Source organism: Cydia splendana, chromosome 2 (assembly GCF_910591565.1).
Source record: "Cydia splendana chromosome 2, ilCydSple1.2, whole genome shotgun sequence".
Classification (NCBI taxonomy): domain Eukaryota; kingdom Metazoa; phylum Arthropoda; class Insecta; order Lepidoptera; family Tortricidae; genus Cydia; species Cydia splendana.
This window is the reverse complement of record NC_085961.1, coordinates 24,837,982-24,864,071: the sequence shown is the minus strand read 5'-3', so window position 1 is coordinate 24,864,071 and position 26,090 is coordinate 24,837,982. Positions and strand designations below refer to the sequence as shown.

The following is a 26,090-nucleotide window of genomic DNA, read 5'->3' as shown; positions in this document are numbered from 1 at the left end:
TAAAATAAATTAGTACCTAAATCAGAAACTAGTTCAAAGATTTCAAGTAATACAGCTTGAAACATTAGTAGGTATTAGGGTATAACCTATATTTTCTAACAATGATAAAAAGTGATTTAATCCCAAAAACACCTTAGTTATAAAATAAAGGTACCTTAGCTATTAAAGTATATTACATAATTTTACATATTCATATGCTTAAATATATAGCGTCTGCGGAAAATATACTGTGGGTACTCTCGTAAAGTATTGCTACCCAACTTCTAGATGTTATAGTTGAAAGTCAGTGTACGAGTATTATAGCGTCTTAAATAGGTACTGGGTTTATTCTATTGGAAGCTACCTAGTTAAAATCTACTTAGGTACAATAAGATTTAAAAAGTATAAAATTAATCGTTGTTGTTTTTACTGTGTGCTCAATTAAATCAGGTTTGTGATATTTACCCATTTAACTGCATTTACCTACCGAGCTAGATAGTTAAGTGATTAAAAAGATTTTCCCGGATCCCAGTTCATGTTTTGTGTAATTAATAAGTTACATTTACTTTGATTTCAAACTATAATAAACTTATAAAACCCAGAGATGATTCATAAGTACAATTAATGCGATCCGTGCTACCAACTTATTTGTTCAAATCAAAGTCGATGATATTGAGTAATGGAGACTGCGCTACTTAATGTGTATTAAGCACCAAATGATTAGTTAATTAATATTTTACATAATTAATTAATGTATTTGAACCAAACGGTATAAAAATGACCTTATCAATTTCTTTAATTTAGTCGCTTTGAGAGTGCTGGGGATATAACCTTGTTTTGACGTGTTTTGTTCTAGTGATCATGAGATACCTGTGTCTAAATCAAGCCGGGCCGAGGATTCCACACCAGGCTGAAGCTATGGCTGAAAATACATCGAAAAGAAAGATTGAACAAACTGTAAGTTGACCTATTTATTTTCCGTAATCTAAAATGCACTAATCACTTTTGTAAGATCATGTATGAAAGTAATTAAGCAGTCAATAACCAATATATTATCAAAGGTCATAACACCTTTTGGCTGTTCGTATTAGTGTAATGCAATTAGATACCTAGTCAATAATTTATGATTGTATGGATCATTTATTAGAAAAGACCTAATTTAGCGCAATGAATTAGGAAAGACAGCGATAATATTTTCCCCATTAGTTAATGTTGCGCGATTTCACTTGATTTCTAATTTAAATACTAATACCTATAGGTACATGACTAAACCCGAATCTAGAATATTTTGAGGTTATTCAAGCCGTGTATTCCTATTGCTCTCCGATCGCAGACGATCGAATGATCAAGCAAAGCCAGCTTATAGTGACCTACAGTTCCGTAAGATAATTATATAATCAGGGAGCTCTCTTTTGAGGTTTTCCTGACCGTCCGACTTATCTAGACGCGAAGGGAATAATACCTAGTACAACACTCCGAATGGTAAGAAAAAGGAGCTCTAATGTACCATTCGGGTGTTACAAAAAAATCTAACCATACAAACGAATATAGTTGGATTTTGTTGTTTATAATACATGGTAATAATCTGTTATTTCGATTTACATTGCTAGAACCATTTATAATTTTGTTCACTATTATTTTTAAGGAATATAATTATTTTGTTTATATTTGCAGATGGAAAACTACGATATGTCAGAGGAAAGCGTACCGATGAAGAAGGCAAAACGTTTCCGCAGCGCCTTCACCACAGAGCAGATCAAGTACCTGGACGCTGAATTTAGGAAATATCCGTACATCGGCAGCGCCCGACGCAAGGAGGTCTCCAGTGCGCTTAACATCCCCGAACGAGCCGTCAAGATTTGGTTCCAGAACAGGAGGATGAAAGAGAAAAAAGACGTAACAACCAACAATACCGAGTGCGACGAACATAAACATTCCAGAAAAATAGACGCTGCTAACGAGCAATTAAATAATGAGTGTACTGTTACATCAACTAATAACAGACATTACGCTTCATTACCACTAATGTCAATTAAGAATGAGCCACCAAAACATATCGACATTGCAATAAAAAAGGAATCTGAATCTTTCCTCACAACCGACAACAAAGATATTCAAAAAGGAAATGAAGATCATCAGCCTTCAGCAGAGTTTTCAACTAATTTGTATAAAAAATATAACATCTTTTTTGGAAATCAAGTTACCCAGCCCAAGCCTTTTCATGAAAACGTAGTAGCATCAAAGCCACCTACAATGCAAAGCCCTAAAAGTGAAGTTAGCTCTACTAGTCTTTACGAGAAGCTGCCGCATGATCTGTCACGTAAAAGAAAACCTCAACAGAAACCGATGAGTGTTGTGCAGAATTTGCCAGGAGGATATTTTCCTTTGAACTTGAAAAAATATTACACTGAACCATCGCTTCCTGTTGGAAGTAATATGTTATGGAAGCCTATTCAAATGTTACCAATAGTTCCGACGGCTGCGTCGAGCTCGGCGCCTGCGCGAGCGGCTAAGGAGTGTCACTGCGAGTGTAGATGTCACCCCGCCTCGCCGTCGGCGCCGGTGCTGCTGCAGCAAGGCACACCGAACCCTTTGGCTCAATATGTACTCACTGCCTTACCTCTTCCAAACCCATATTATAAGTATTGATGACAAATGACAAATATTAAAAGAAAATTAAAATAGATGATTTATACACCTATATTTTGAATGATGTTATTACAAGGATGGGGTACTTCCCAAGAGTTCCGTGGAACTGATACTGTTTTCCAAATATTAAATCCCTTTTCACAGTTCCATGGAACAAATTGGAAGTATCCTAAGGATTTAGGTATATAGTTTTCTCCAAAGAATAATTTTATAGTTTTCATTATTAGTGGTAATTTACTGTGTGTATTAAAATAATAATAAATACCCAATTTCATAGTCTACTTTTATTTATTCAAACATCAAAAATATTTAATATTAGGTATATTAAAAATTAACATATTATACAGAAAAAAACTGGGAAAGTTGCTACTAGCACAATAGAAAAGCATTTCAAAGATGCAAAAAGTAGAATGTCAGCAAAAGTAGAAGATAGAAATAAACAATATACAGAGAAACCCGTTATTCTTAAATATTTTGATCATTATTTGTACTTACATTTTATGATAATCATAGCTACATTCCTACATTTCATTTGAACTTTTATATTAAATAAAAGCTATTAAATATCAAAAAGTAAATTGCTGGTGTACATAGTATTACTTAAATATTAAAGGAACTTCGTACAAAACGAAGAGTTAGTAGATAATGTATTAAATAGTAATAATATAAAACATCGTCACCATCAAGTATTTGACGTATTTTTCTTTTTATAAATATTTGACTTATTCTACGTTTACTAATAAATAACCGGAAGAAAATAAATAGCATGCGTGAAATATAAATAAAACTATGTTCTTATATTATGAACAATTTCTATAAATTAATTAGTAGCTGCTGATAATACTTTTCTTTAATAATTTAAAATTGTTAATAAATAATGAAAACAATATTTTTGGCATGCAGTGTAGTATCTAAAAGAAACTTCGGCACGAAGTGTAAGTACGGTAAGTACTTATTTTTTAATTTAATATCATCTTAATATAACTAAAATTGTCATACAGTTGTAAATTTTCATGTTTATTTTTTATGTATTTTTACTTAAACGCTAAGTTTACTAATAAATTTTAATAACCACATGAAAATAAAAAGCATTCTTTAAAATAAATTAAATAAATTTAAAATATATATTATATTCTTATGAACTTTTTTGATACTTACCTACATTCAAAATTAAATTGGTATTATCAGTAGCAGACTCAGTATTGTACGCAATATTATAAGTTAGATTTTAATAAATATATTATTGCAGAGGTGAAAAATGTGACGATGAAAGTAGGTATGGGGACACAAATATTCACAAACAAATTAAAGTATTATAAAAATAATCCTACTGTAAAGTTCTGTAAAATCACTGGCAGCACAGCACTTACTAATCTACCGCTTGTTGCAGGTTATAGCAGTTAAAATCATACGACTTGGCAAACCAACTATCCATTCCATAAGCATTCTGAGCCTGGTTATAAGCGTTACATTCTACATTATAGTGATTGTCTATAGGATAATACTGAGTCGGATAAACACAAGTATCAACACCGAAACTGGGGGAATTTGGCTCATATCCATATCCATTATTATATCCATTTTGATAACATTGTCCAGTTGCGCTATCTTGGTAATAGAAAGTAGGAAACTGGTACTGATCAGGTTCGTAAGATACCCCGATATTTTGGTAGGGAATGTGCGTATCGACATTTTGCTCCACGCGATCATTTGTAAGTATTGGAGACTGGCAGCTTACAATATCGGATGAGGTGTCACAGCTGGATTCTGACGATTCCTTCTTTTCCTTCATTCTCCGGTTCTGGAACCATATTTTCAGAGCCTTGTCTCCAATGTTGAGGGTGCCTGCGAGTTCCTTGCGGCGCTTGGCATCGATGTATTTGGTGGTGCTGTATATCTTTTCTAATGTTCGAATCTGCTCGGTTGAGTAGGCCGTGCGAACTCGCTTGGGTTTCTTCCTGATTGTTTTTTTGACATCGGCACCTGATAACATACAAAGATTCGTTATACATTTTATGATATAATGCCATAAAAATGGGTCGCTTTGAAAATTGACTGTCCCCTCTTTAATGTGACGATAAAATAGTAGGTACAAAGCAAAATATACTTAGTATATCCAATTTTGAAATCACTAATTCTTATATTTTAGTTCAACTGCATACAACACAAACATACATAAAACTAGTGGCTCTGTGAGCAGTAGACCTCGTGAACCCCCATGTCTCCGCCATAAAAAAATCCAAAAACTTACTCTCTGTGAGGTGAACAACTGAACATATACCTACTTACCTACCTTTACCTTTTAAATATTAAAGGACGAAACCCGAAATCCCGAAAAATAAATTGTCTGTTGTAACTGGAGAGTTGTCGATGTTTTTGATATGAAAGTCAACATTATTTTTACAATATATTGTAGCTATACTGTTAACTATATAGCTATTGAAATCACATCTACAATTTGAAAAAAAAAAATCTACCCACCTCGGACGGAACTACGTTGATTTTCAGGCCATTTCCCGTTGAATGGCCTGTTATCCCAGTCTTGAATCTAAAATGGACATACACAGCATTTACATAGATAATTTTGATTCATATAATCTAAAGTGTCCTAAGTTGTATTAACACTTTTCTACAGTTTTAGTGAAGTAATGTATATTTAACTATACACGACATGTTTTGGAAAACTTAGATAGGTATATAACACTGAAATTTGTTCGCGTTAAGCTTTAATTTCTCGGAAATATATCTCGCTTAGTGACTTAATTACCTACTTAATTAAATCTGCAGAAAAGTACCTAGCTAATCAAGATTTCAATTCATTCAATAAGTTTGTGATAGGTACCTAAGTTAGTATTTTCAACGACTACACAAGAAATAAAGTGAATTTTGCCGTTTAGTTCAAAAACATGTTACAGCCATTATAATAACGTTCTTCAATTCAAAAACTAATTTTTACTTAGATTCCTTTTAACACTTAAATGTACTTACCTCATTCGTGTTACATAATGGAGTCAATCCGGTCATCACTAGATTTTGAAACATTTTTCAGTGGAATTCGTTTTAAATATGATTAGATGAGTTTTTGTTTCGGCGGACTTCTCGTGAATAACTTAGGTGTTAAGACGTCCAGTAAATTTAACTGCGTTTGCAGATTATTTAATCAAAAAATACCTTATTGGCATTAGTCCAAAGTTGATAATTCTGTGTACATGTTTTCTGTGTATGTAGGGTGTGCATTGAATATTTTAAAAGAATACCCTCTTTTTCTTTTAACTTATTATTTACTGACAACATTGGTTTTAAGATAAAAAAAATGTGCATTAAAGAATTGTTTATTTATTAAATTGTAAAACTTAAAACTACAATAATTTAACTAAAAATCTAAGAATACATTATGTCAACACTGGAATAAAATATATTTATATTTTATATGACTTATCGAGATAGGAAAATTACAAAGAAACTTTGAAACCATTGAAGTACATTAACAAAAGTGTTGAATATCTAAAAGTTGCCTAAGTGATTGTTCGGGATCCGGTCGCCTCCACTTGGCGGCATCTTCATCAGAACAATCCGAGTTGGCGGCAGGGGATACAGGCTCATATTCCATTTTCATCACATTTTCTACTACGTCTTCCTCGCTCAATACGTCGCAGTTAACTTTTTCACCGACCAGCCCATCGATGACGCTGACCAGTTCTCCTATGGCGCGATCGTCGAGCGTTACGTAACCGAATTCGTCGGTTTTTTGCGATATCTGAGCTTCTACATAAGCCAATCCAAAGGAGTCCGACGAGTCTGTTCCACCCATCGGCGAATAGTCAGAAGAAGCCTCCAGAGCTTCAAGCTCTTCTCTCTTGCTCTTAATCCTCCGGTTCTGGAACCACACTTTGACGGCTCTGTCGGTGACTTGCAGTTGCTCCACGAGAGCCTGACGCTCGTCGCGATTCACGTAAGGTTTTTTACGAAAGACCTTTTCTAGGGCTAAGATCTGCTCGGTAGTGAAAGCTGTTCTTTTACGCTTGCGCTTGATGATCGCTTTGGAAGGTCCGTTAGTGTTGTGAACCACTGAAAATAAAAATAAAATATGTTTTTATGATAATGTTACTTACTACTTTTAGTTTTCTCAGCTTGTTAATAAATATTAAAAAGATGAAGAGTTTTATCGTTTGATGAATAAATTTCAACTTACGCGTAATTTGCGCTCGGTGGTGTTTTGATGGTACATTGCTGAACATTGCTTGATTTGTCTTGGATATTAGATGATGTACCGGAAATTGCTGGTACTGAAAATAAAATAAAAAACATTAGTCAATTAGGTAAAATTTAGGTTATTACTTGCACTAAAATAATAATAATATATAATGTCACAGTCGTTGGGTATTGAGGACGAGGGTATTAGACGGTCGGTGAAGGAGCGCTTTTTCAGTCGGCTCACAAAAGTCCTTAACAGTCTTTTGTCAGGAGGCAACAAAGTGCGCGCCTTCAACGCCTGGGTAATGCCCCTACTCACATACTCCTTTGGCATACTAAGGTGGACTCAGACCGAGCTGGACGCCCTGGATCGGAGGGTCCGATCACTGCTCACCGCACATCGCATGCTACACCCACGCTCGTCAGTTATGAGATTGTACATCCCACGGAAGTGTGGAGGCCGAGGCTTCCTAAACGCCAAGGATCTCCACAACCACGAGGTGTACAATCTCAGGAACTATTTCCTTAACAACGAGTGTGGGATGCATCGTGATGTGGTGGCAGTAGATAGGAACCTCACGCCGCTTTCCTTGGCAAACGAGAACTGGCGCAAACCTGTGGTACTAAGTACTGCGGATCGCAAGGCGGCATGGGAGAGTAAGGTGCTACACGGGCGGTTCTACAAGGCCCTCACGGGACCCGATGTGGACCTGCTCGCGTCGGTGAACTGGTTACGATTCGGGGACCTCTTCGGAGAAACCGAGGGTTTTGCCTGTGCAATTGCGGACGAAGTGATGATGACGAACAACTATCGGAAATATATCCTGAAGGACGGTACGGTCGACATCTGTCGGGCATGCCGCCGTCCCGGAGAGTCACTCAGGCATATCATTTCCGGTTGCTCTCATCTTGCTAACGGCGAGTACTTGCACAGACATAATCTCGTAGCCAGGATTATTCACCAGCAACTTGCTCTTCTATATGACCTTGTGGACCGCGAAGTACCGTACTACAAGTACTTACCTGCGCCTGTTCTCGAGAATGGTCGTGCCACGCTCTATTGGGATCGATCTATCATCACTGACAGGACTATTGTAGCCAATAAGCCTGATATTGTGATAATAGATCGATCGCAACGTCGGGCCGTGCTCGTTGACATCACCATCCCCCATGATGAGAATCTCGTGAAGGCCGAGAAGGACAAGTCCAGTAAGTACCTAGACTTGGCTCACGAGATAACCGCCATGTGGGATGTTGATTCGACGATCATTGTCCCGATAGTCGTTTCAGTGAACGGTCTAATAGCGAAGAGTCTCGACCAACATCTTGAGAGACTCTCGCTAGGTGGTTGGATCAAGGGTCAGATGCAGAAGGCGGTGATCTTGGACACGGCGCGGATAGTCCGCCGGTTCCTCTCTCTGCAGCCCTGACCACCGGTAGCTTGGGCCTTGCCCCGCTGCTGGCGGCACCCTAGGTTAGGTTTTTTATAATGTGTTTATATTAATTTTTATTGTTTAGTAAGTGTTTTTATATTTTACTTTTATATTCATATTATAAAAATACCTAACTTAAGACGAAAAATAAATAAAGAGAATATAATACCTACAATTATTTATTATAAGTATATAATCTATTATATTAGGTATCTCACCTGGGCAGAAGTATTCATTGCTATATATTGGCAATTTTGAATAAACTGTAAATTGTGAGGGGTCGTGTGCACGGACTGCACGGCGTGCATCACAGGGAGGGGGACCGCACTCGGCGTTTGGTTGAACGTCGGTTGGTACTCGTACGCCGGCGACGTCTGTTCCTGCCACATACACGTTTGTTGCTTGTACTGTGGCCATTGTACCTAAGAACAAATAACATATTTTCTTAATAATTTAAATATTTTTAGGAGGACACACAAATAAGGGTCGTATAAGGGAGTAAGAACTAGGCTAGAGTTCGTCTAAGATAACTTGGCATGACTTGAACAGAACAAAGTGTGAGAGTGTCATTATATTTCATAGAAGATTAATGATGACATTGCCACACTTTGTCATTTGGTTGGTCTAACTCTAGCCCTTTAGAGAGTTTATTGAACAAGGAAAATGTACCTCATTAGTCTGTGGCAATGACTCTGGAAACAAATTATCAGGAACGTTTCCATCGTCAGCCCAGGTTTCACCGTCACCGGCCAGACCAAACTCGGCTAAACTGAACTCGTCACTGGAAGACATTGTCAATCAACGTATTGGGACAACTGATTAGCAAATACAGGGTCCTGAACCCTTTATACCGAGGTGATTAGTGTTGCTTTACCCTCTCCCAAACCCCTCCTCTAATTGGTTCAAGTTAATCCGTAATTAAGCGCCATCCCTTTTACCTACTTTTTGAAATATCCAAAAATCAAAATAAGGTGATTAGCGAACAATGAAAAAAAGGTGCCACTTTTATGGTTTTGTTTTGGCGTTGGGCCAAAACAAATAATAAAATATATTGTTCTCAGGTACAAAAGTTGGAGATATGTCTTCCAGGATTAATTTTGATTATTGTTGTGACCGTTCCTATTTTTTCTCAACAATACGTATCACATATCACTTTGATTTGATTTAAGATGTCATGTTTCGACCTGTTAGGACAGTGATACGTTATTTAGATTTTTATTCTGATAATATGAAATTACAATTACAATAAATTATCCTTAATTAATCTATACGAATTTATATTATGGTCGTCAATATTAGGTACCTATTTACATTACATTATTGAATAGGTACAATAATGAAAGAAGGATATAATTTATAAAATAATGTCTTAAATCAAATATCTTATAAGTCAACAATTTTATCCATTGATTTTAAAAGGAAAATACGTTTATTGAATGAATATTTAGACTATTTACTGATATAAAGTTTTGCCGTCTGTCTGTCCATCTGTCCGTTCGAGGCTTTGCTCGGTGACCGTGATGTGAAAACTAGAAAAATATTTTTTAGGGTGCCTTTCTTACATGTAAAATGAGGATTTTTTTATAGTAGGTACCTTGTATTTTTTAATATAGCAATATTGCTATTAACTGGCTTCTGGTCCACTAGCACAATTGTTTTTTTCGCCTACAAAGTAAAATTTTCCGGATATCTTCGTAACAGACGTCGTTCGTTTCTTATCACAGCCACAATTTAACCTCCGGAAAGTTTGTGATCGAATCATTAAACAGTATTTGACTTTGAGCTGATATAATAAATCTAAAGATACTGAGCTCGTAGGCAAAAGGCATTGCTACAAGTACTAGGTACTAATTTATAAAATTTGCCCATTATCTACTTGTGTTGTAAAAAAACTTTTTAAACGGTCGCATAAAAATCTTTGTCAGAATTACTTTAATTCACTACAGGATATGTTTGATAAAATGATTATGTGTGTGCAGGAAATTCCGCGGATTAACTGATATCAAATGCAAAATCCACTAGTAATAAACTCTTACAAATTAATCTCATTTGCAAATGAAGTAACGTAAATGGTAAAAGTTCTTGCGAGTTGAATTTATGATTCACTCTCTTTAATTGATACTTTATGTAATGATTGAAGCCTAATAGGTCAATTAGTTCAAAGGATTTTAATATGTAAGTGCTCAGTATAATGATTACCGATAAAGACGTTACGTCGATTAATTAAAAGCGATGGTTGAATGGCTGGCTCTTTAGATATAGGTAGGCGTCGTAAAGGGTTCGTTCTTTATTAGTATGTGTACCTCTACTTTATAATATTTCAATAATTGTTTGTAAAGTAAAATAATAATATTTAACTGTATCTGGTTAGACGGTGGCATATTGAGAATTCTAGCAACAAAAGAAAGAAGATATTTACGTATTTTGGAGCAGTATGGAATTCTGCAAGTCAAAAGATGGCCTCGCCTGTAACATGCAACAATGCTGGAATTCAACATACCAGTGTGCACTACCATCAGAGATATTTACTACCACAACTGAGACTCCAGGCATCAATACCTTACCGGACTATATGCGATGCCTAATATTAACAGTAATTATGTTGTTATTAGTACTGGTAATCCTGGCCGTGGTGAGGATGTATAAAGAGTGGGCGAGACGACAGAATCTGGAACAACAAGGACAACAAGCTATGTCGGTGAGATTCCAGTCGTGTCCTGGGGAACTCAGAACTGACGTGTTGGTGGATACTGTGCCCACTTTAGCGAGCAGGCCGGCGTGGATAAGTTGGAAGCTATTCAAAGAATAACTTATTTTATTATTCAAAGAATAAGTTATTCCGTTAATTATTAATGTAATTTACTTAGTATAACTGTTTTTTAAAGAATGTTAATGATGTACTTACATACCTACCAAAATATAACATTTTAATTACCTAAATAAATGTATTATAAAATTATAAATGTTTACAGAATCAAACATATAGGTATGTGTTGGGATTTTTTTTACTATTATCATTTATCATTATCAATGAAAATACTGTTAAAATTCGATTTGGCGTACAAATCCCATTCTGATTCCATAAATAACGATCATTTTGTCTTATTTGGTCAGTGAAAGTTAAGTACATAACTCTAACAATACCCTACATTACTATAGTGCTGGGCCGATAAGGAGTCAATCCAGACAGGTGTTAAATGGCTGGCACTATAGTTTAACATTGCCTACCATGTCAAATATTTCTGATCTGAAAAAAAAAACCATATATCTATAATAATGGGAGATAGTGATAATTATGCAGTCCTACCATGCATAATAACCGTAACAGCCAGAAAGTAAACGTTACCTTCTCTTCGTCAGTTAGCAACAATGAAATAGGCACATACAGTCGCCATAAGATATATGGAAGCGGCCAAGGTGTTCACAATATCTGAACACGCACCGCCCTAACAATAGAGGCGTGTTCAGATATTTGTGAGCGCCTTATCGCTCCGATATATCTGATGGCGACTGTACAGAACTTGGCAAATGTGGTTCTATTACAAATAAAACAGATAAAATACTTCTGTTGCTCTTGTTACCTTCTTAAAACATCAGACAATAGGCATGTTGACATGAATCGCGAATATACATATAACATGTTATGTTTTTCCCATAGCAGGGAATATTAGAATCCTGAAAATCATATTTTGCAAGTGTAAATATGCGTAATAAATTAATTAAAAATAATCAAAAGTATTTAAAATAATGCCCAGTATCACGTGACTGTAAACGCCAATCGGAGCGCGTGACGTCATGACATGAGAAACATCACAGACAAGTCGTCAAAGCTGACCGTAATCCATACGACACCACCAAAGAGTTTGGATGTTCAAAAACGGTATGTATTTTTTATTTCGACAATAGACATTTATTACGTACAAAAAATATTATTACATGATATAAAGTATATATTTATTTGTTATTAAATAAATAAAATGTTATATAATACGATATTTCACCAAAATCTTTTTAATAATTTGGCTGAATGGAACTATCATTGCCACGTTGGCTGCCGGAAACAAAAAAAATAAAATTTAAAAAGTTATATCGGCGCCCGCTATATTTACATTCAAAATTTTAGTTGTATCATAATAATTCATCTTAAATTGTAACTGTAAGTGTTTTTATGTGAAATCAGTTATTGTGATTCATTTTTGAAATGTTTTTATCATCGCAGAACGTAATATGTATACATATAGTGCGCAATTAACAATATCATTCGAGTCAAAATTCGTAAGTGCAACGTAAGTATCATGTAACAAATATTTTGTTTTATACTCTAGGGTCTTGATTGTTGTTCATTTACACATAGGCACTGCATAAGACATGTAAAACTTGTTATTCATTATTTTAGCTTATATATTTACGTCATACTTATCTTTTAGAAAGAGAAATACTTACTACAACTTTTGATCTACGCTAGGACTGACATAATGGCAGCAGTTTGTTTATTTATCTGTTTGTGACGTCACGTGACAGCTTGGAGCGTTTAGGCTCAAACTTTAAACACTAAACTAATTAAGCTCTATTTAGTGTTTAAAATGAATGAATAAAAATTTTAAATATTTTTTTTGTAATAATTACGTGTCTATCTATAAAATGAATACAGTTCTAAAAAAATGTCAACATGCCTATACGAGTAAAGTTGCGAGCGCAAATTATGTTTAATTTTGGCGACAAGAACTATACCTAATGAACTATCTATTATTAGCATTACTCAAGAATGTACGGAAGTACGTCATTCAACCGGACTTTCTCGTTGCCTCGTCGTAATTTAGTTACTTAAATGTGTAAGTGGAAATTCTGATCATTTGTAAATTGCGTACTTTATAAAATTTTATAACGTGAAATATGAAATCATAATTGAGAATAAAAAATATATAAAATTTTCATTAAAATACATAATAAAAGCCCATAAACGTATAATTTCTGTTCCTACAATTCTAATATATTATGAATGCCAAACTCTAACTGCACCGTCTGCACCTATTATTATTCAATAGATATTGATGATGATTTGCATTTTTTTGCAACTGCAGATGATATAGGTATAATATACATACTTACATGTGAACTATCATATGTACCTACTCGTAACTACGGAAACAAATAAATTCCCTTCCCACAATGCAAGTATGCAAGCAACATATCTATTTACTTAATTATAATGTACAGTGAGCTGCGAAATTGCATGGAGAAATATGAATGAATTAATAGATACATTCGCCATGCACTTTTACGGCTGATGGTACACACATGACATGAGTTACTTAATGCAGTTAATATTGTTTATTACTGTATTAAAAAAAATAATTAAAATATTTGGAATTACGCTTACTAAACTTAGCGATGTAGGTACCTACAGGTAGGATAATTATATTCTGTGTATGTTGCTACAATTGCAATTATTAGCATAGATAAAACTGATAATGTCAAATAAAATTAATGAATGTATCATATTTACAGTTTTATTCACTTTTCAATATTTTGCTTACACAATTATGGTATTTTATTTACAAAATACACAACAAATCTAAGTGTTTATAATTAAACTTTTTAACAATATAAACAAACGAAATTAGTAGCATTAAACAATATTATCAACAAAAAATAAAGGAAATGAGCACTATTTATTTAAGTAGATTACCTATGTTTCCCTTAAAAATATTTATAACGATATGTAAGAGGAATATTTGCTGTTAGAAGAAGAAGGATGCTGATTGGCCGAATCTGACGAGATCAAGTAAGAGTAGTAAGGGTCTTGTGGCAGGGGCAGGGAAGACCGAGCGTGGAGGTTGCTGTCATCATACGTCGGTGCTGGAATCGTAGCCGGGATCGAAGAACTGAACCCATAAGCCTCAGAAGTCGGCGGATGCATAACGACGCCAGACGATAAAGGATTGTAATACGACGACGTTGCAGTGTATCTCGAGATATCTTCGTTCAGTTTTAAGCTCACGCCGTTAGGAACATAGGTATCGGCAGGTAGTGTGGACAAAGCATTCGAATTCTGGAGTGATTCATCGTTCGAGTACCGATAAACGTCCGGCAGCGGTGAGTAAGCCTTGCTGGCGTTTGCAGCGTAGTACGAGGTATAAGATAAAGGCGTGTAAGACGGTAGCTCGCTTGAGCTCTGCGGGCCCTTTATCACGGACTTCAAAGTGTTTATCGACGAGTATTCCGGTGGTCTTGATATGGCATCATTCGGAGTCAAGCATATCTTATGGTGGGATACGTGGCTGTCCGTGAGTAGACGTCGATGTCGATCATGCCCGCCGCAGCTTCGCCCGTGACTCATTTTATGATCTTGATTTGGTGATAAACCTTTGGAACTTGTGGAGGGACTGCTATCATCGACCGACGAGGAAGGCTTGTTGTGTTTGTTATCCTTCTTATATTTCATCCTTCTGTTCTGGAACCATATCTTTATTTGGCGTTCTGAGAGCTGTAGATAGTTGGCCAGCTCAATGCGCCTCGGTCGGCACAGGTATCGGTTCTGATGGAATTCATTCTCTAACTCCACTAGTTGTGAGCTGGTGTAGGCAGTTCGAGCACGCTTCGTAAATCCTTTCTGGTACGTTGATGATTCCGTAGACATTTCTGTAAAAATAATTAGTTAATTTAATGTAATGGCTTTAAACTAAATCACAGAATTAAATCACTACATTAAAAAGGCATTAATTATCTTACCGTTTTCTGAAAGTGATGACGCAGTGGCTATAGATATGCTTGCCGCTGAAGATTTGCTGTTCCACGATGTATTCTAAAAAATACAAAAACTTTCAATTAATACGACTCACTTCTCTTCTGTACAGATAGGTAATGAATTTACCACTACCTATTTCTTTAATTGACACAAGATTCAACAAAATTAAATTGTCATTACGGATCCGGTTGCCTTGTGGTAAATCACACTAGTACTTTTTGTGGTTATGGAGAACAATTTTATATCTTATTGCTAGGGAAATAAGGTGTTAATTTGTATAACGGTATATTTACCTGAGTGGTGAAACTGGATTCACGTAAATCATTGATTTCCCTGCCTGGATCGTTTGCTAACTCGTTGCCTAAACTGCTTCTCTGGTGACACCGAACAGGTTCATTAGTTGCAAAACTCCTATTGTATATAATTTGACTGTCGTCATGGCTATTTGGATTAAATATGTGCCCTGATTTTTCTATACAGTCTTCTTGTGCTGTGTCCTCTGTTACTGGCGCATAGGTATTATTGGGGCTGTTACTGATGTTTTCATAGTTAGGTATTTGGTAGTCATATCTAGATTCAATGTCTTCCTGAGTATTCGTCGGGTTGTACGCCTGTGGAAGTCCGAGGATGTCTTGAATGCTAAAGCTCGTAGAGTCTCTTGAGTTATAGTCTTGCACGAAAGAATGGGGTATTGAGGAGAGGACCTCCGCCTTACAATCTGGAAATGTGTTGTCGGTGCCAGGATATGGTCCACATTCTGATAAAATATCTTCAACACCATGAGACGTCACGACGTTGTTTTTGATTTCATGTTTCTGTGAAGACTCCAATATGTGACTTGAGGTCGCTGCCGTAGAGAATTGCGATAACGTTGAATCTCTGGAGTCTTCTAAGTCGTCATCCGACTGCAAGCTCGGGGGCGACGGGGTAGATGTTGACATTGTTATAACACTCAATCAGGGACACTTAACACCCTTACGAGAAAAATAATGATATCAAAACATAATAAAGTAGGAAAGTACTTAAACGACCGTATTGACTGAGGCTTGTTTACAAAATGCTTTTTTGTTCACCTGAATATCGTTAATTTGGTAATGACTTTGTTCGTTAGTGTGCCGTGTCTGTACACGACAGGTTTCTCGGTGTGCGATAAGACGGACATACCGGGTCTCTGATAGTAAATGGACACAAGATAATAGTTTAAAATCCTGGTATTCCGGTAGCTAAAACGCTTGTCACATCTGTCGACTTTAACTTGCTACTTCGTCTTCAACCGATAAGGCCTTAGTCACTTTTTTAAAACTAAAAACTTCTTAACAAGCATACTTACCTAGGAAAAAATACTGCTGTCACGAAATAGATACCTCTATATAATAAATATAATGTATTAGTGATGGTTGAATAGTTAGTTTATAATTATAACCTATAAATTAGTACCAAAACAATACTTGGGACATGGTCGGCCCAGCGGGGTTACGGTGAACATAGAAATCCGAAGTTTCGTCTATTTGTGTCACTGTCATTCTTGCATAGGTATTCAAGCGATAAAGATGGAGGTAGTCGATATTGCGTTGAGGTTCATGATTACAGGCTTATAATAGCCCACTGATCGCATCAAGGTCCAAAGGGAAATACCTCCATTATTAAAACGAATATATTTATTTATAAAAAAAACACTTAAATCCTTGTTCAACTACCTACTGTGAGTATTAGGGTCGCGTGAATGTAAGTGATTAAAAATCAATTAAAACAAGGATAGGTCAAGGTTGGGGCAGTTGCGTCAATTTCTCGTAATCATAACTCTTTAAGATTTTGAGATACATCCTTATTTATTTCTGCGAAAACCTGTAAATAGTAGGTACCTAAGGTGACTAAACTTTTAACATATAGGGTGATACATAATATTAAACTTTATGAATTTTAAAAATACAAATAGTTGTAATACATATAAGTATATAGATGTAGGTAAAAATATATTACTTATATAAATATATTTCACCAAAGGCAGACAAAAAACTGATTTTAAATAGGATTTCGTGAAATATATTTTTTCGTAGGTATTGTACGTTTTTGTTTTTTTATTGGGTTTTTTTAATGACTGTACTTAAAAAGATGGTTGAATCTTGGTGATAGTAAAGTAGTTCTGGTCTTCAGAAATATTGCTTTGACTTGTCAGATGACAATTGTCAGCCTTGTGAAACACGGGCCTCGGGGCCTAGTCAAGATGCCAATCGTACATCGACAAGCGCCAAACGAAAAGAAAAAATGTATGGGATGACAGATGCTACGAAAAGTGATGTGACTAAATATTTCTTGGCTAGGCTCCCAGAACGTATGAAGGTACAAGTGGTAAAACGTCGCAGTAGTAGGTTGTTCTGGTTGGTTGAACCTAAAAATGAACTTATCTAGGTACCAATTAGCCCACTTCATGTTCGTGATAAAACTTGATTTGCTCTGGGCAGAGACAGGTAAATCATAAATACTTGCCTCAAACGGATAATCGATCAAACTTGCTTACTTGAGCAACCTTCTTGAATCTCTGATCCTGCAACCCATCACTTATTTCTTTGTTTCATTGCGCATACTTCTTTGCGTTATGGTATTATTGTATTAAGTGCTTTATAAAAATAGTAAGGTGGTGGTACTAGTGCTCAACATGCTAAAGCCCAATAGATGACACCCTGCTGTCACCTCTAGTGACAATGACTTAAGATGACATGTAGTACTTACTGGGACCGCGTGGAGCACCGTACCACCACCATACCTAAGTAACACGTTATAATATAATGATGGTGTTTAGCAATAATGTGTCAACCTACATTAATTACGCAATAAGATGTCAACTCAAAAAAAATACGCTTAAAGTTGACATTTTATTGCAAAATGAATGTGGGTTGACACATTTTTGCTAAACACCATCCATTTGATTTTATGTCGAACGTCGATGTATATAGGTATCGTCTCAGATTAATGTGAATTTGTGAATTTTAATTCTTTTGTGCTTAGCGTTCCGACAGAACATCTAGCGATCTTCACCGAGGAGGAGTTTTGGCCGAAGAGTGTTAAGTTCCGGCGGTTCCGCGGCCCTGACACTCCGGGGTTGCGAACTGCATCGCAGCCATAGTTGTGTGTTTTTAGTTTTAAGATATATTTTATAATAATATGTATCTTCTTCTTCTTCTTCAACCTAGCGTTTTCCCGACCTAGCGCCAGGGTCCGCTTTCCTGCTCAGTCTTCTCCACTTGTAATAATATGTATATGCTAGTTTTAAGGTATTTATCTATTGGCCAAAAATAAATATGTATTTTCATTTAATTTCACTTCATTACATTAACAGTCCTTATAACTCACTTGTCTTTGCTATAATATGTGGGTTCAACACTCGGACCGAAACCACAAGTGCTTACGCAAGTCGGGACGCTCACCAACTCATTAAGATAACCAGATACAAGGTGCCAAAAAATAAAGAAAAGCGACTAATTACATAGGTTGTCAGGTTTTTGATATATGTATTTATTACATTTTAGGTAAAATTTTATAGCTAGGACAAGTAGCACCTGGAGGCCAATTATCGTTTTAATAACAACAGGAACAAGCGGAATTGCTCCCAGTTCTAAAGTAAGCCAGATGGCATCGCCGTGTTTGACCAAAAAGTCGTATGTCTATACAAGTCCTTTTATAAAACTGACTTCGAAAGGTATTGTGGTACGTGATAGATGGGCAGCGCCCGTGAGATTGGGTACTTCGCACGGCTTAGCTTGATTTATATTAAGGTACATAAAGGTACGGTTCGGATTCAGACTACACTGCAGTAAAGCGGCGCGACGTTGCTGTATTGCTGCCGCAAATTACTATAAAAATCCGGACAAAATCCCTCATAACACATACAACAGCCGTGTAGTTGTGTAGTGTTTTGACATTTGCAGCAGCAATGAACTCGGCAATAATGTCGCGCGCTGCAATACTGCAGGAAACGTAAAATCACTACTTACACCTTATAAAACAAAATCCCCCGCCGCGTCTGTCTGTGTGTTTGATGTTCGCGATAAACTCAAAAACTATTGAACGGATTTTCATGCGGTTTTAATCTATCAATAGTGTAGTGATTCTTGAGAAAGGTTTAGGTGTATAATTTGTCAACCCGTGCGAAGCCGGGGCGGATCGCTAGTTTAACATAAATGTCTCGATAGCATAATTCTATAATATATCAATCATCTACAGACTTCAAAAACTGTTTAATGTTTACTGTGATGTGACAGTAGTAAATCGTCACGGTTAGGACGAACGAGCATTATCATACCATCACTAGCGCTGCTATACGTACCGCAAAACTAAGTGGCGAGTCAGGTCATAATGCTATCTCCTTTAAAAGATAAAAAAAAAGATAAAAAATAGTTTATTCAAGTAGGCATATTTTTTTAGTAATAAAAAAATGCTTGTGATATAACCTGAGAATACCAAACAGCTGCACATAATCCAAGGACATGAAATTGCAACCGTTACTGCAGTAAATTTACTGCCTTTGACAAAAGCAGCCCGAATCCTAGCCGTGTTCCTATCGCATGCCAGTAGACAACAACCAGTATAACAGAGACCTCGTGACCCGTTAGAAATATTCGTGGTTGGAAATCATGTAATATTGGTTAGTCTCAGTCGATCAGTGGTACGCATTGGGGATGACCGCCCTAAGCGGGACGTCAAGCGATGATATATTGCGATTTACACTGAGGGGACCTTTTTTGTTCTCGCCGTAATGGTTTTAGTTTAATCGACACCTCTGAGACAGATATATACGGATGACTGTGAGAGAAATAGAGACGGAATACAAAACAGTATCTTTTTCCCGCCGAAGTGAATCAGACTGCTGACTTTGGTTATTCACTGTCTGGTGGTTGTGAGCTTTCGTTGTGACCGTGGAATTTTGGGCAATTTTGAGATGAATTTGTTTTAAGTTTGGAAATTTTATAAAACGATAATTTTAGTGGGTCCTATGAGTGTTTATTAGTGGACAGGAAAACGAAATATTTTAGGGTGAGTTTATATTTAACGTTTTTGGGACTGTTGTGATATTCCCGCAATTTTATCAGCTCTTAAACATTATTTAATAGGTTTATAATTCAGATTTCTTAGTGCAGTTTATAATCCTAATATTTACGGTTACTTGAAGAGATGTAAATCCGTGTAGTATAATTCAGAAACATTTAATTTTAAAGTATGTATAGTATACTAATACATTTGCTCAGAAGTTTACCATCAACCTTCAACACAGTTTGCCTACTTTCATTTAAAATACTTACTGCCATCTCGACGAAAATTCGTGGTCTAACCAGGAAGGGTTAATGCATACACAACGAACATTGCAACCTTCACGTAGAAGGCTTTCACGCTGCCTGAATACAACACGAATCCACAGATGGCGCTAGTGTAGCAAATCATTCGAAGGTTGTTCCTACTTAAATCTTCTTGAATTTTGTTGTTTTATAAATGCTATAAAATATAAATACATAATGCTTAAAAATATAAATTTTCCATAATTATCATCAATGTTATTTCTTGACGAAAAGCAATTACAACATTTATTATATTATGTTGCGTGAACCCTATGTTTTACGTGATAGACGTGTTTAGTTAAGAATAGATACACATTCAACTTTATTTCATACTAAATATATGAAGAACATTTTCTTCTCTTTGTGATTCTGATCCTCTATAGTCTATAGGAATGGATTTGATTGGAATAAAAAAGTGACGGTAACGGAACGGACGGTGACGGAAGGGGGAAGCCTATGTTCAGCAGTGGACGTCTTATGGCTGAGATGATGATGATGATGAAAAAAGTGACAAATTGACGATTTTTTCAACTGTCTGTCCGTTTTTGCCAAAATCTGTGACAATAATCTGTAACACCAATTTGGCGTAGTAGCACGGGATCTTGTAGCTTGATTAAGACCTAGACCTATACCTTATAATTATGTAAGTAGCTATTGCTTAGTCTGTGGTCAGGCTCGTAGCTCCAAGCAAAACTTAAATTCCAAACGTCTGTCAGCTAAATGAATTCGCTTGCAAATGTACGGTCAGCATAAGTCGCGTCGGGCCGCGCCAGAATCTTGGTCGTTATTCTTTTCGCTCACCAAGTGCGGGTCAAAGATTCAAGCTATCCAGTGTAAAATACCCTGATGACGTATATTTATATCGGTAATCGAGGTCACATTTACCTGGTTCATTCTAGAATATAGCTCGCTCGTTGTGTTATTGAGAATGTACGGCCTGCAGCGCAACTTGCGGAACTTTGCGACTCGCGGAAAGTATTCCCGCACTGACATCTTGAGTTTGCCGATGGTATAGCCACGAGACAAAAGCGATTTTGTTAGATATTTAGTTGGTATGTACTATATTTTTTAATCTTGTTCATGTTATCAACTTCAGAAAAAAATTAAGAGTAAATTGTAATACATAAGTACATTTTAACCGATTTCTTTTGCCTGAAAGTTTTCATAAGTATAGGTACGTTTTTCTGGGAAAAATCGTCAACTACTGAAGAACATCATATTCTACAAAAACTATAATCTCCCAATTTTGCTATTCTGTCTACCTATAACTTTTTTAGAGTTTTTACTATAGGTTACTTCAGAAAAAAATATTGATTTTAAAATAATACGGGGCCTCTTGCGCGTTAGCAAACAAACTCGGAGTTAACCGTTTAAACGCGGAGTTTAACCCTGTACCTATAACTGGTTAGCTCCGAGTTACTTGGATAAACCTGGAACTGCACGTCCTATTTTAATCGTGTCTTCACGGTAGAAAACAAGTCTCTATCTAAGTATGTCATCGATTCCCTATAACCACGTATTACGCGTAACCCTCTACAGTCTACATATAAACAGCTGACTACCTAATCGATCAAAATGTCAATGATTGAGTTAGTTTAGTAACCCCATTTTGCTGAGTAATCTGAATCACACGGGAAAACCGACATTGTAAGTATAATAATATTTAAATACACTTAATGAGTCGCTGCTGGTTATGACGCTGATTTTGTTATACATATTTGTTAATACATATGTATGTAAAGACGACGATTCTTTTCATAGACACCAAACAATCTGGGTGTAAGAAACTAGTATGGTACGTAGGTACCTATATGTATGTTAACTTAATACCGATGTAAATATATGGAACATACTATGAGTAGAGACTTCAGTGTGAATTCTATGAGTTGGCTTGAGGATGACTCACGCAAGACCGGGCCGGGGCCGGGCCGGAGCTTCCTGCGCTTCGTTTTCTATGGAAAGCTCCACGTGATCACCGATCAGCCGTCATAGGAAATGACATGTCGGACTCCACGACCCGGGCACGGCCTGGTCTACCGAGAGTCATCCTTTATTCGAACTTTGGAATCTCAACCAGTGGGGAGACACTCTTCACTTCGGTCGAACTCGGCTCCGTTCGGCTCAGCATTGCTCCGAGCAATTATTAGGGTTGGCACCACTTGACTTCCTTTTGCGTGCACGACCATAGATAAGGTAATCACTTGATTTTTGACAACCCTAAATAGCCGAAAGGGATAGTGCCATATATTAGAAAGGGATAGCATGATTCGACCCCGAACCGCTGTCAAACTTCGGGTTTGTAGGAAGTGTTCTTTCTGTACGGTACTACTATTATTTATTCTGTGTCTCAACTTGTGGAGCATCTCGTTCACGCATAGTGGTACGAAAATTGTTGTGTCAGTTGAAACCGCTTGGAGCTCATGTCTTAGCTCGCAACATTACGCCTAGTGTTGTCGTGAAAGCTTCTTTGTGTTTATATTTGTGTTCTGCTTTATGTCGTGACATCGAGAATTGTTCTAACGCGCTCTTATATTTAATGTCCGTGAAGTCTTGCGCTTACAATTTGTTTTAAGCGTGTAGCTTGTAGTTACCAGAACGCTTTGTTTTGGTGGTGGAATGTCTCGGCAATTTTATTACACATAATTATGTAAGGTATATTCAGGTAATGTCGAAAGAATTAAAATGTCGGGTAATTCCAAAAAAGGACTCTAATATTATGGAGTTATGGGTGATATTTGTGAGGGATACGGGCAGAGCAGCGCAAGGATCCTAGCGTTTAGGTTGCACAATTATAACGAATAAACACAGAAGTATATAAAATAGATATATTACACATGAAAATAGTACAAGCGTCAGTCAATAAGTGAAGTATCGAAAGAACATGTCAAATTCATAATATCACAACAACAAAGTAGCCAGTATAAACATTGCTTTTGATGCAAACCTCAACAATATTCGTAATTAGCTGACATTCTCAAGTTAGGTACTTGGAATCACCCGAATACACCTTATTTACATTGGGTAGCGAGTATGGATATGGTTTTTTTTTAAGTATATGGGTTTAAGTTAGTTACTTAATATTAAAACCAAGTTGTAATTTAATGAGATTTTTTTTTTTTATTTATTTATCATAAAGTTCACAACAATTTTGTAACAAATTATATAACTCGCCAAACTGCGATTGCAGTTTGTTGGTTAAAGTTCGGATATGTAATGTTTTAATACAAAACGGTTTTTTGTAATTAGGTCAATCGCAGACCTGGATTTTATGGTTTAAAATAATTAATAAACATAATAAATGTGACAAACTGAGCAAAATTCTGTTTTACTATGTCTCTAAACATATTATCTAGTCTATCAGCACGCTAGGTACTATTAGTACACTTAAAGTGTTCATGCCATTTCCTATATTAGCCTCCAAAGTGCAAGAAAATGGAACATGAAAGCAGCAGTAATAAATATCATGTAAGCTTCCAGCCCGCTCCGCTCTTGACAATTAATGACTCCTAGCTAACTGCTGTAAAAAGTCCAACGGAAAATGGTTGTTTGGATTCTAACCTAAAATTATTGACACGTAATTCTTTTATAAAAAGGCTCATCCAAAAGCAATGGCATTTTTGTAAAGTTTAATGTCGATTATATTCTACCGAGTTTTTTAGTGTACGGACCACAAAGTACGGACACGGACTACTATACGGCATTAGTACCTACACACAATAGGTAAAAATAACTTGGGACATCACCATGGAGTCTGTCTGTCTGTTTGTTACGGGCCTATGGCAAAGATATTTAATTTGACTCTTACGAAATTTTACAGAGTGGAATCGAGTCAGTGCTTATAATTATTGTTAATCATCATCACCGGCTCTAGTTTTGACCATGTTATGCAACTCCTATATGTCTCCCTACGCCCTGCAAACCCCATAATTCGCACCACGTAATAGGCACGGTTTTATATTAAAAACGTATCGCGCTGGGCGGCAGACAGATGCGCCGAATGTCTGTTAACGCCGTTCTGGCTGATATTTCCATTGTTACGAGAGTGAGGGCGAGTCGAAGTTACTACCCATCCAGTGTAACTTAATGCAGATGACATCGGCTGCTCTATATCGCTCGTCTGTGTTAAGGATGACTCATGCTAGTCCGGGCCGGGCCCGGGCCGAGGCGTCCGACATGTCATTTTCTATGACGGCTTATCGGCGATCACGTAGTGCTTTCCATAGAAAAAGAAGCACCGGAAACTCCGGCCCGGACCCGGCCCGGTTTAGCGTGAGTCATCCTTTATTGGGAATGTAAGTACGGCGGCTAGAAGCTAATAGGTGGAGGCCGCTCTCTAACAGCAGCATGATATGCGGCGCCTGCCATTTTTAAAAACGCGGCGGGTGCGTCGTGCGTAGGTCGTCTACAAATTGCCTAAAAAAATTAAACCAAATATCTGCTACAGACCAAATTTCACAGTTCAGCGAAAAATGCTCATGCTTTGGCAAAAAGAAGCAAGTCTTACAGGCCTATTCGGATTTCGAGATAATCACAAGATCTTAAGACGATTTAGAGATCAACTAGATCTACATTTGATATCGACTAGATGTGACTTGGATATCTAAGTCATAACTTGTCGAAATCGTTCAAGAGGACCTCCAGAATCGCGGAAACGTCAAATTTGACATATCTATCTTACACATATCTTTAAATTATCCGTATCGTAACTTGTTGAAGTCTAGTAGAAATCTAATTCATTTTCCGAATCGAGCCGTTAGACACTTGCTAGGAGACGGTGTAGGTAATAAAAAAAAAGCCCATAATAAAATGTATTTGTGAAAATATGACTCTTATGAGTATGAGATACGACAGCCGATCAAATTTACCTATAGAGTTTTCAAATTTAATCTGGACTTTTCTTGACTAATAATAATGCTGAAATACGAGTTCTTTCATACTAATTAGAGATTCGAGTCTTTACATACAAGGTTTTTAACAGCAACCTTCTGACTAGACTACCTATTCTTATATAGATCATTCAAAATCGATGACGGAGTCTTTAATCTCATGCTCTTTAACTCACGCCTAAGCCTTTATAATGTTTTGAGCGCAAAATATCGTAAATCTGACCCGAGTTCTTCTAATTTAATCTCATAAAGCTCGAACCCATAATTTACCACAGAAATTTGAACCTTTAGTGCAGGGGATAGAGTTGATTTCAGTTTTGATTGAAAATTGAACGAAACAAAACAAATGCGACTCTGTTCCAATTGAATATGATTTAAATTTCATCGAACTTAATAAGTACTTTAGGTAGGACCTTGGGCCTTAGGAGGTTACATGATTTAAACTAAATTTAGCTAGGTATTCCTAGGTTTCCACAAAAGGTGGTTGACTCTAAAATAGTTGCCTTGCCCGATCCAAATGAGACAAGTTAGGCTTTAAAATAATTGGAAATATTTTTAGCCCATCCAGAATATGAACTGGACCTAAGTCTTGTTCTTAGGTCCGTTACAACTATGCATAATCGACGAATGCTCTTATGCTGGTTTACTTGTACGGATAACTCGGCAAGCAACTGTAAACTACACCCCTGAACCCGGGCCAACTTTTGATATGAACCAAACTGCCATATTGACTTTTATTACTGTAACGTGTTATTGCCGCCGATAGCGGCGAAATGCAGCTGAAACTGGGCCAAATAGGTATAAACAAACCTTTGCTAGTAACTCAGGAAGTTAAATAAATAGCCAGGTACTGGTAATATATCGCTAGTAG

General features: G+C 36.5%; 4 protein-coding genes and 1 long non-coding RNA gene across 5 annotated transcripts in view; 2 read left to right on the top strand and 3 right to left on the bottom strand.

Moving 5' to 3' along the window:
* Positions 1-26,090, top strand: part of LOC134806038 (uncharacterized) — a 447,581-nt gene that overhangs the window by 212,776 nt on the left and 208,715 nt on the right. The gene's annotated exons all lie outside the window — the stretch shown is intronic.
* LOC134805914 (diencephalon/mesencephalon homeobox protein 1-like) lies at positions 646-2,636 on the top strand. Its single transcript, XM_063779109.1, has 2 exons — positions 646-936; positions 1,654-2,636. Exons 1-2 carry the CDS (start codon positions 841-843, stop codon positions 2,626-2,628), a joined length of 1,071 nt encoding a protein of 356 aa, XP_063635179.1. The 5' UTR covers positions 646-840; the 3' UTR covers positions 2,629-2,636.
* On the bottom strand, positions 3,998-5,781 carry LOC134800533 (homeobox protein Hox-B3-like). The gene is made up of 3 exons (XM_063773016.1): positions 5,617-5,781; positions 5,110-5,176; positions 3,998-4,611 (listed from the first exon to the last, which is right to left on the bottom strand). Exons 1-3 carry the CDS (start codon positions 5,668-5,670, stop codon positions 3,998-4,000), a joined length of 735 nt encoding a protein of 244 aa, XP_063629086.1. The 5' UTR covers positions 5,671-5,781.
* On the bottom strand, positions 6,036-9,308 carry LOC134799710 (homeobox protein Hox-A1-like). The gene is made up of 4 exons (XM_063772147.1): positions 8,925-9,308; positions 8,474-8,677; positions 6,821-6,914; positions 6,036-6,696 (listed from the first exon to the last, which is right to left on the bottom strand). The coding sequence occupies exons 1-4, from the start codon at positions 9,045-9,047 to the stop codon at positions 6,113-6,115; spliced, it is 1,005 nt and encodes a 334-aa protein (XP_063628217.1). The 5' UTR covers positions 9,048-9,308; the 3' UTR covers positions 6,036-6,112.
* Positions 13,935-16,278, bottom strand: LOC134805906 (homeobox protein Mix.2-like). Its single transcript, XM_063779104.1, has 3 exons — positions 15,297-16,278; positions 14,988-15,060; positions 13,935-14,897 (listed from the first exon to the last, which is right to left on the bottom strand). The coding sequence occupies exons 1-3, from the start codon at positions 15,942-15,944 to the stop codon at positions 13,966-13,968; spliced, it is 1,653 nt and encodes a 550-aa protein (XP_063635174.1). The 5' UTR covers positions 15,945-16,278; the 3' UTR covers positions 13,935-13,965.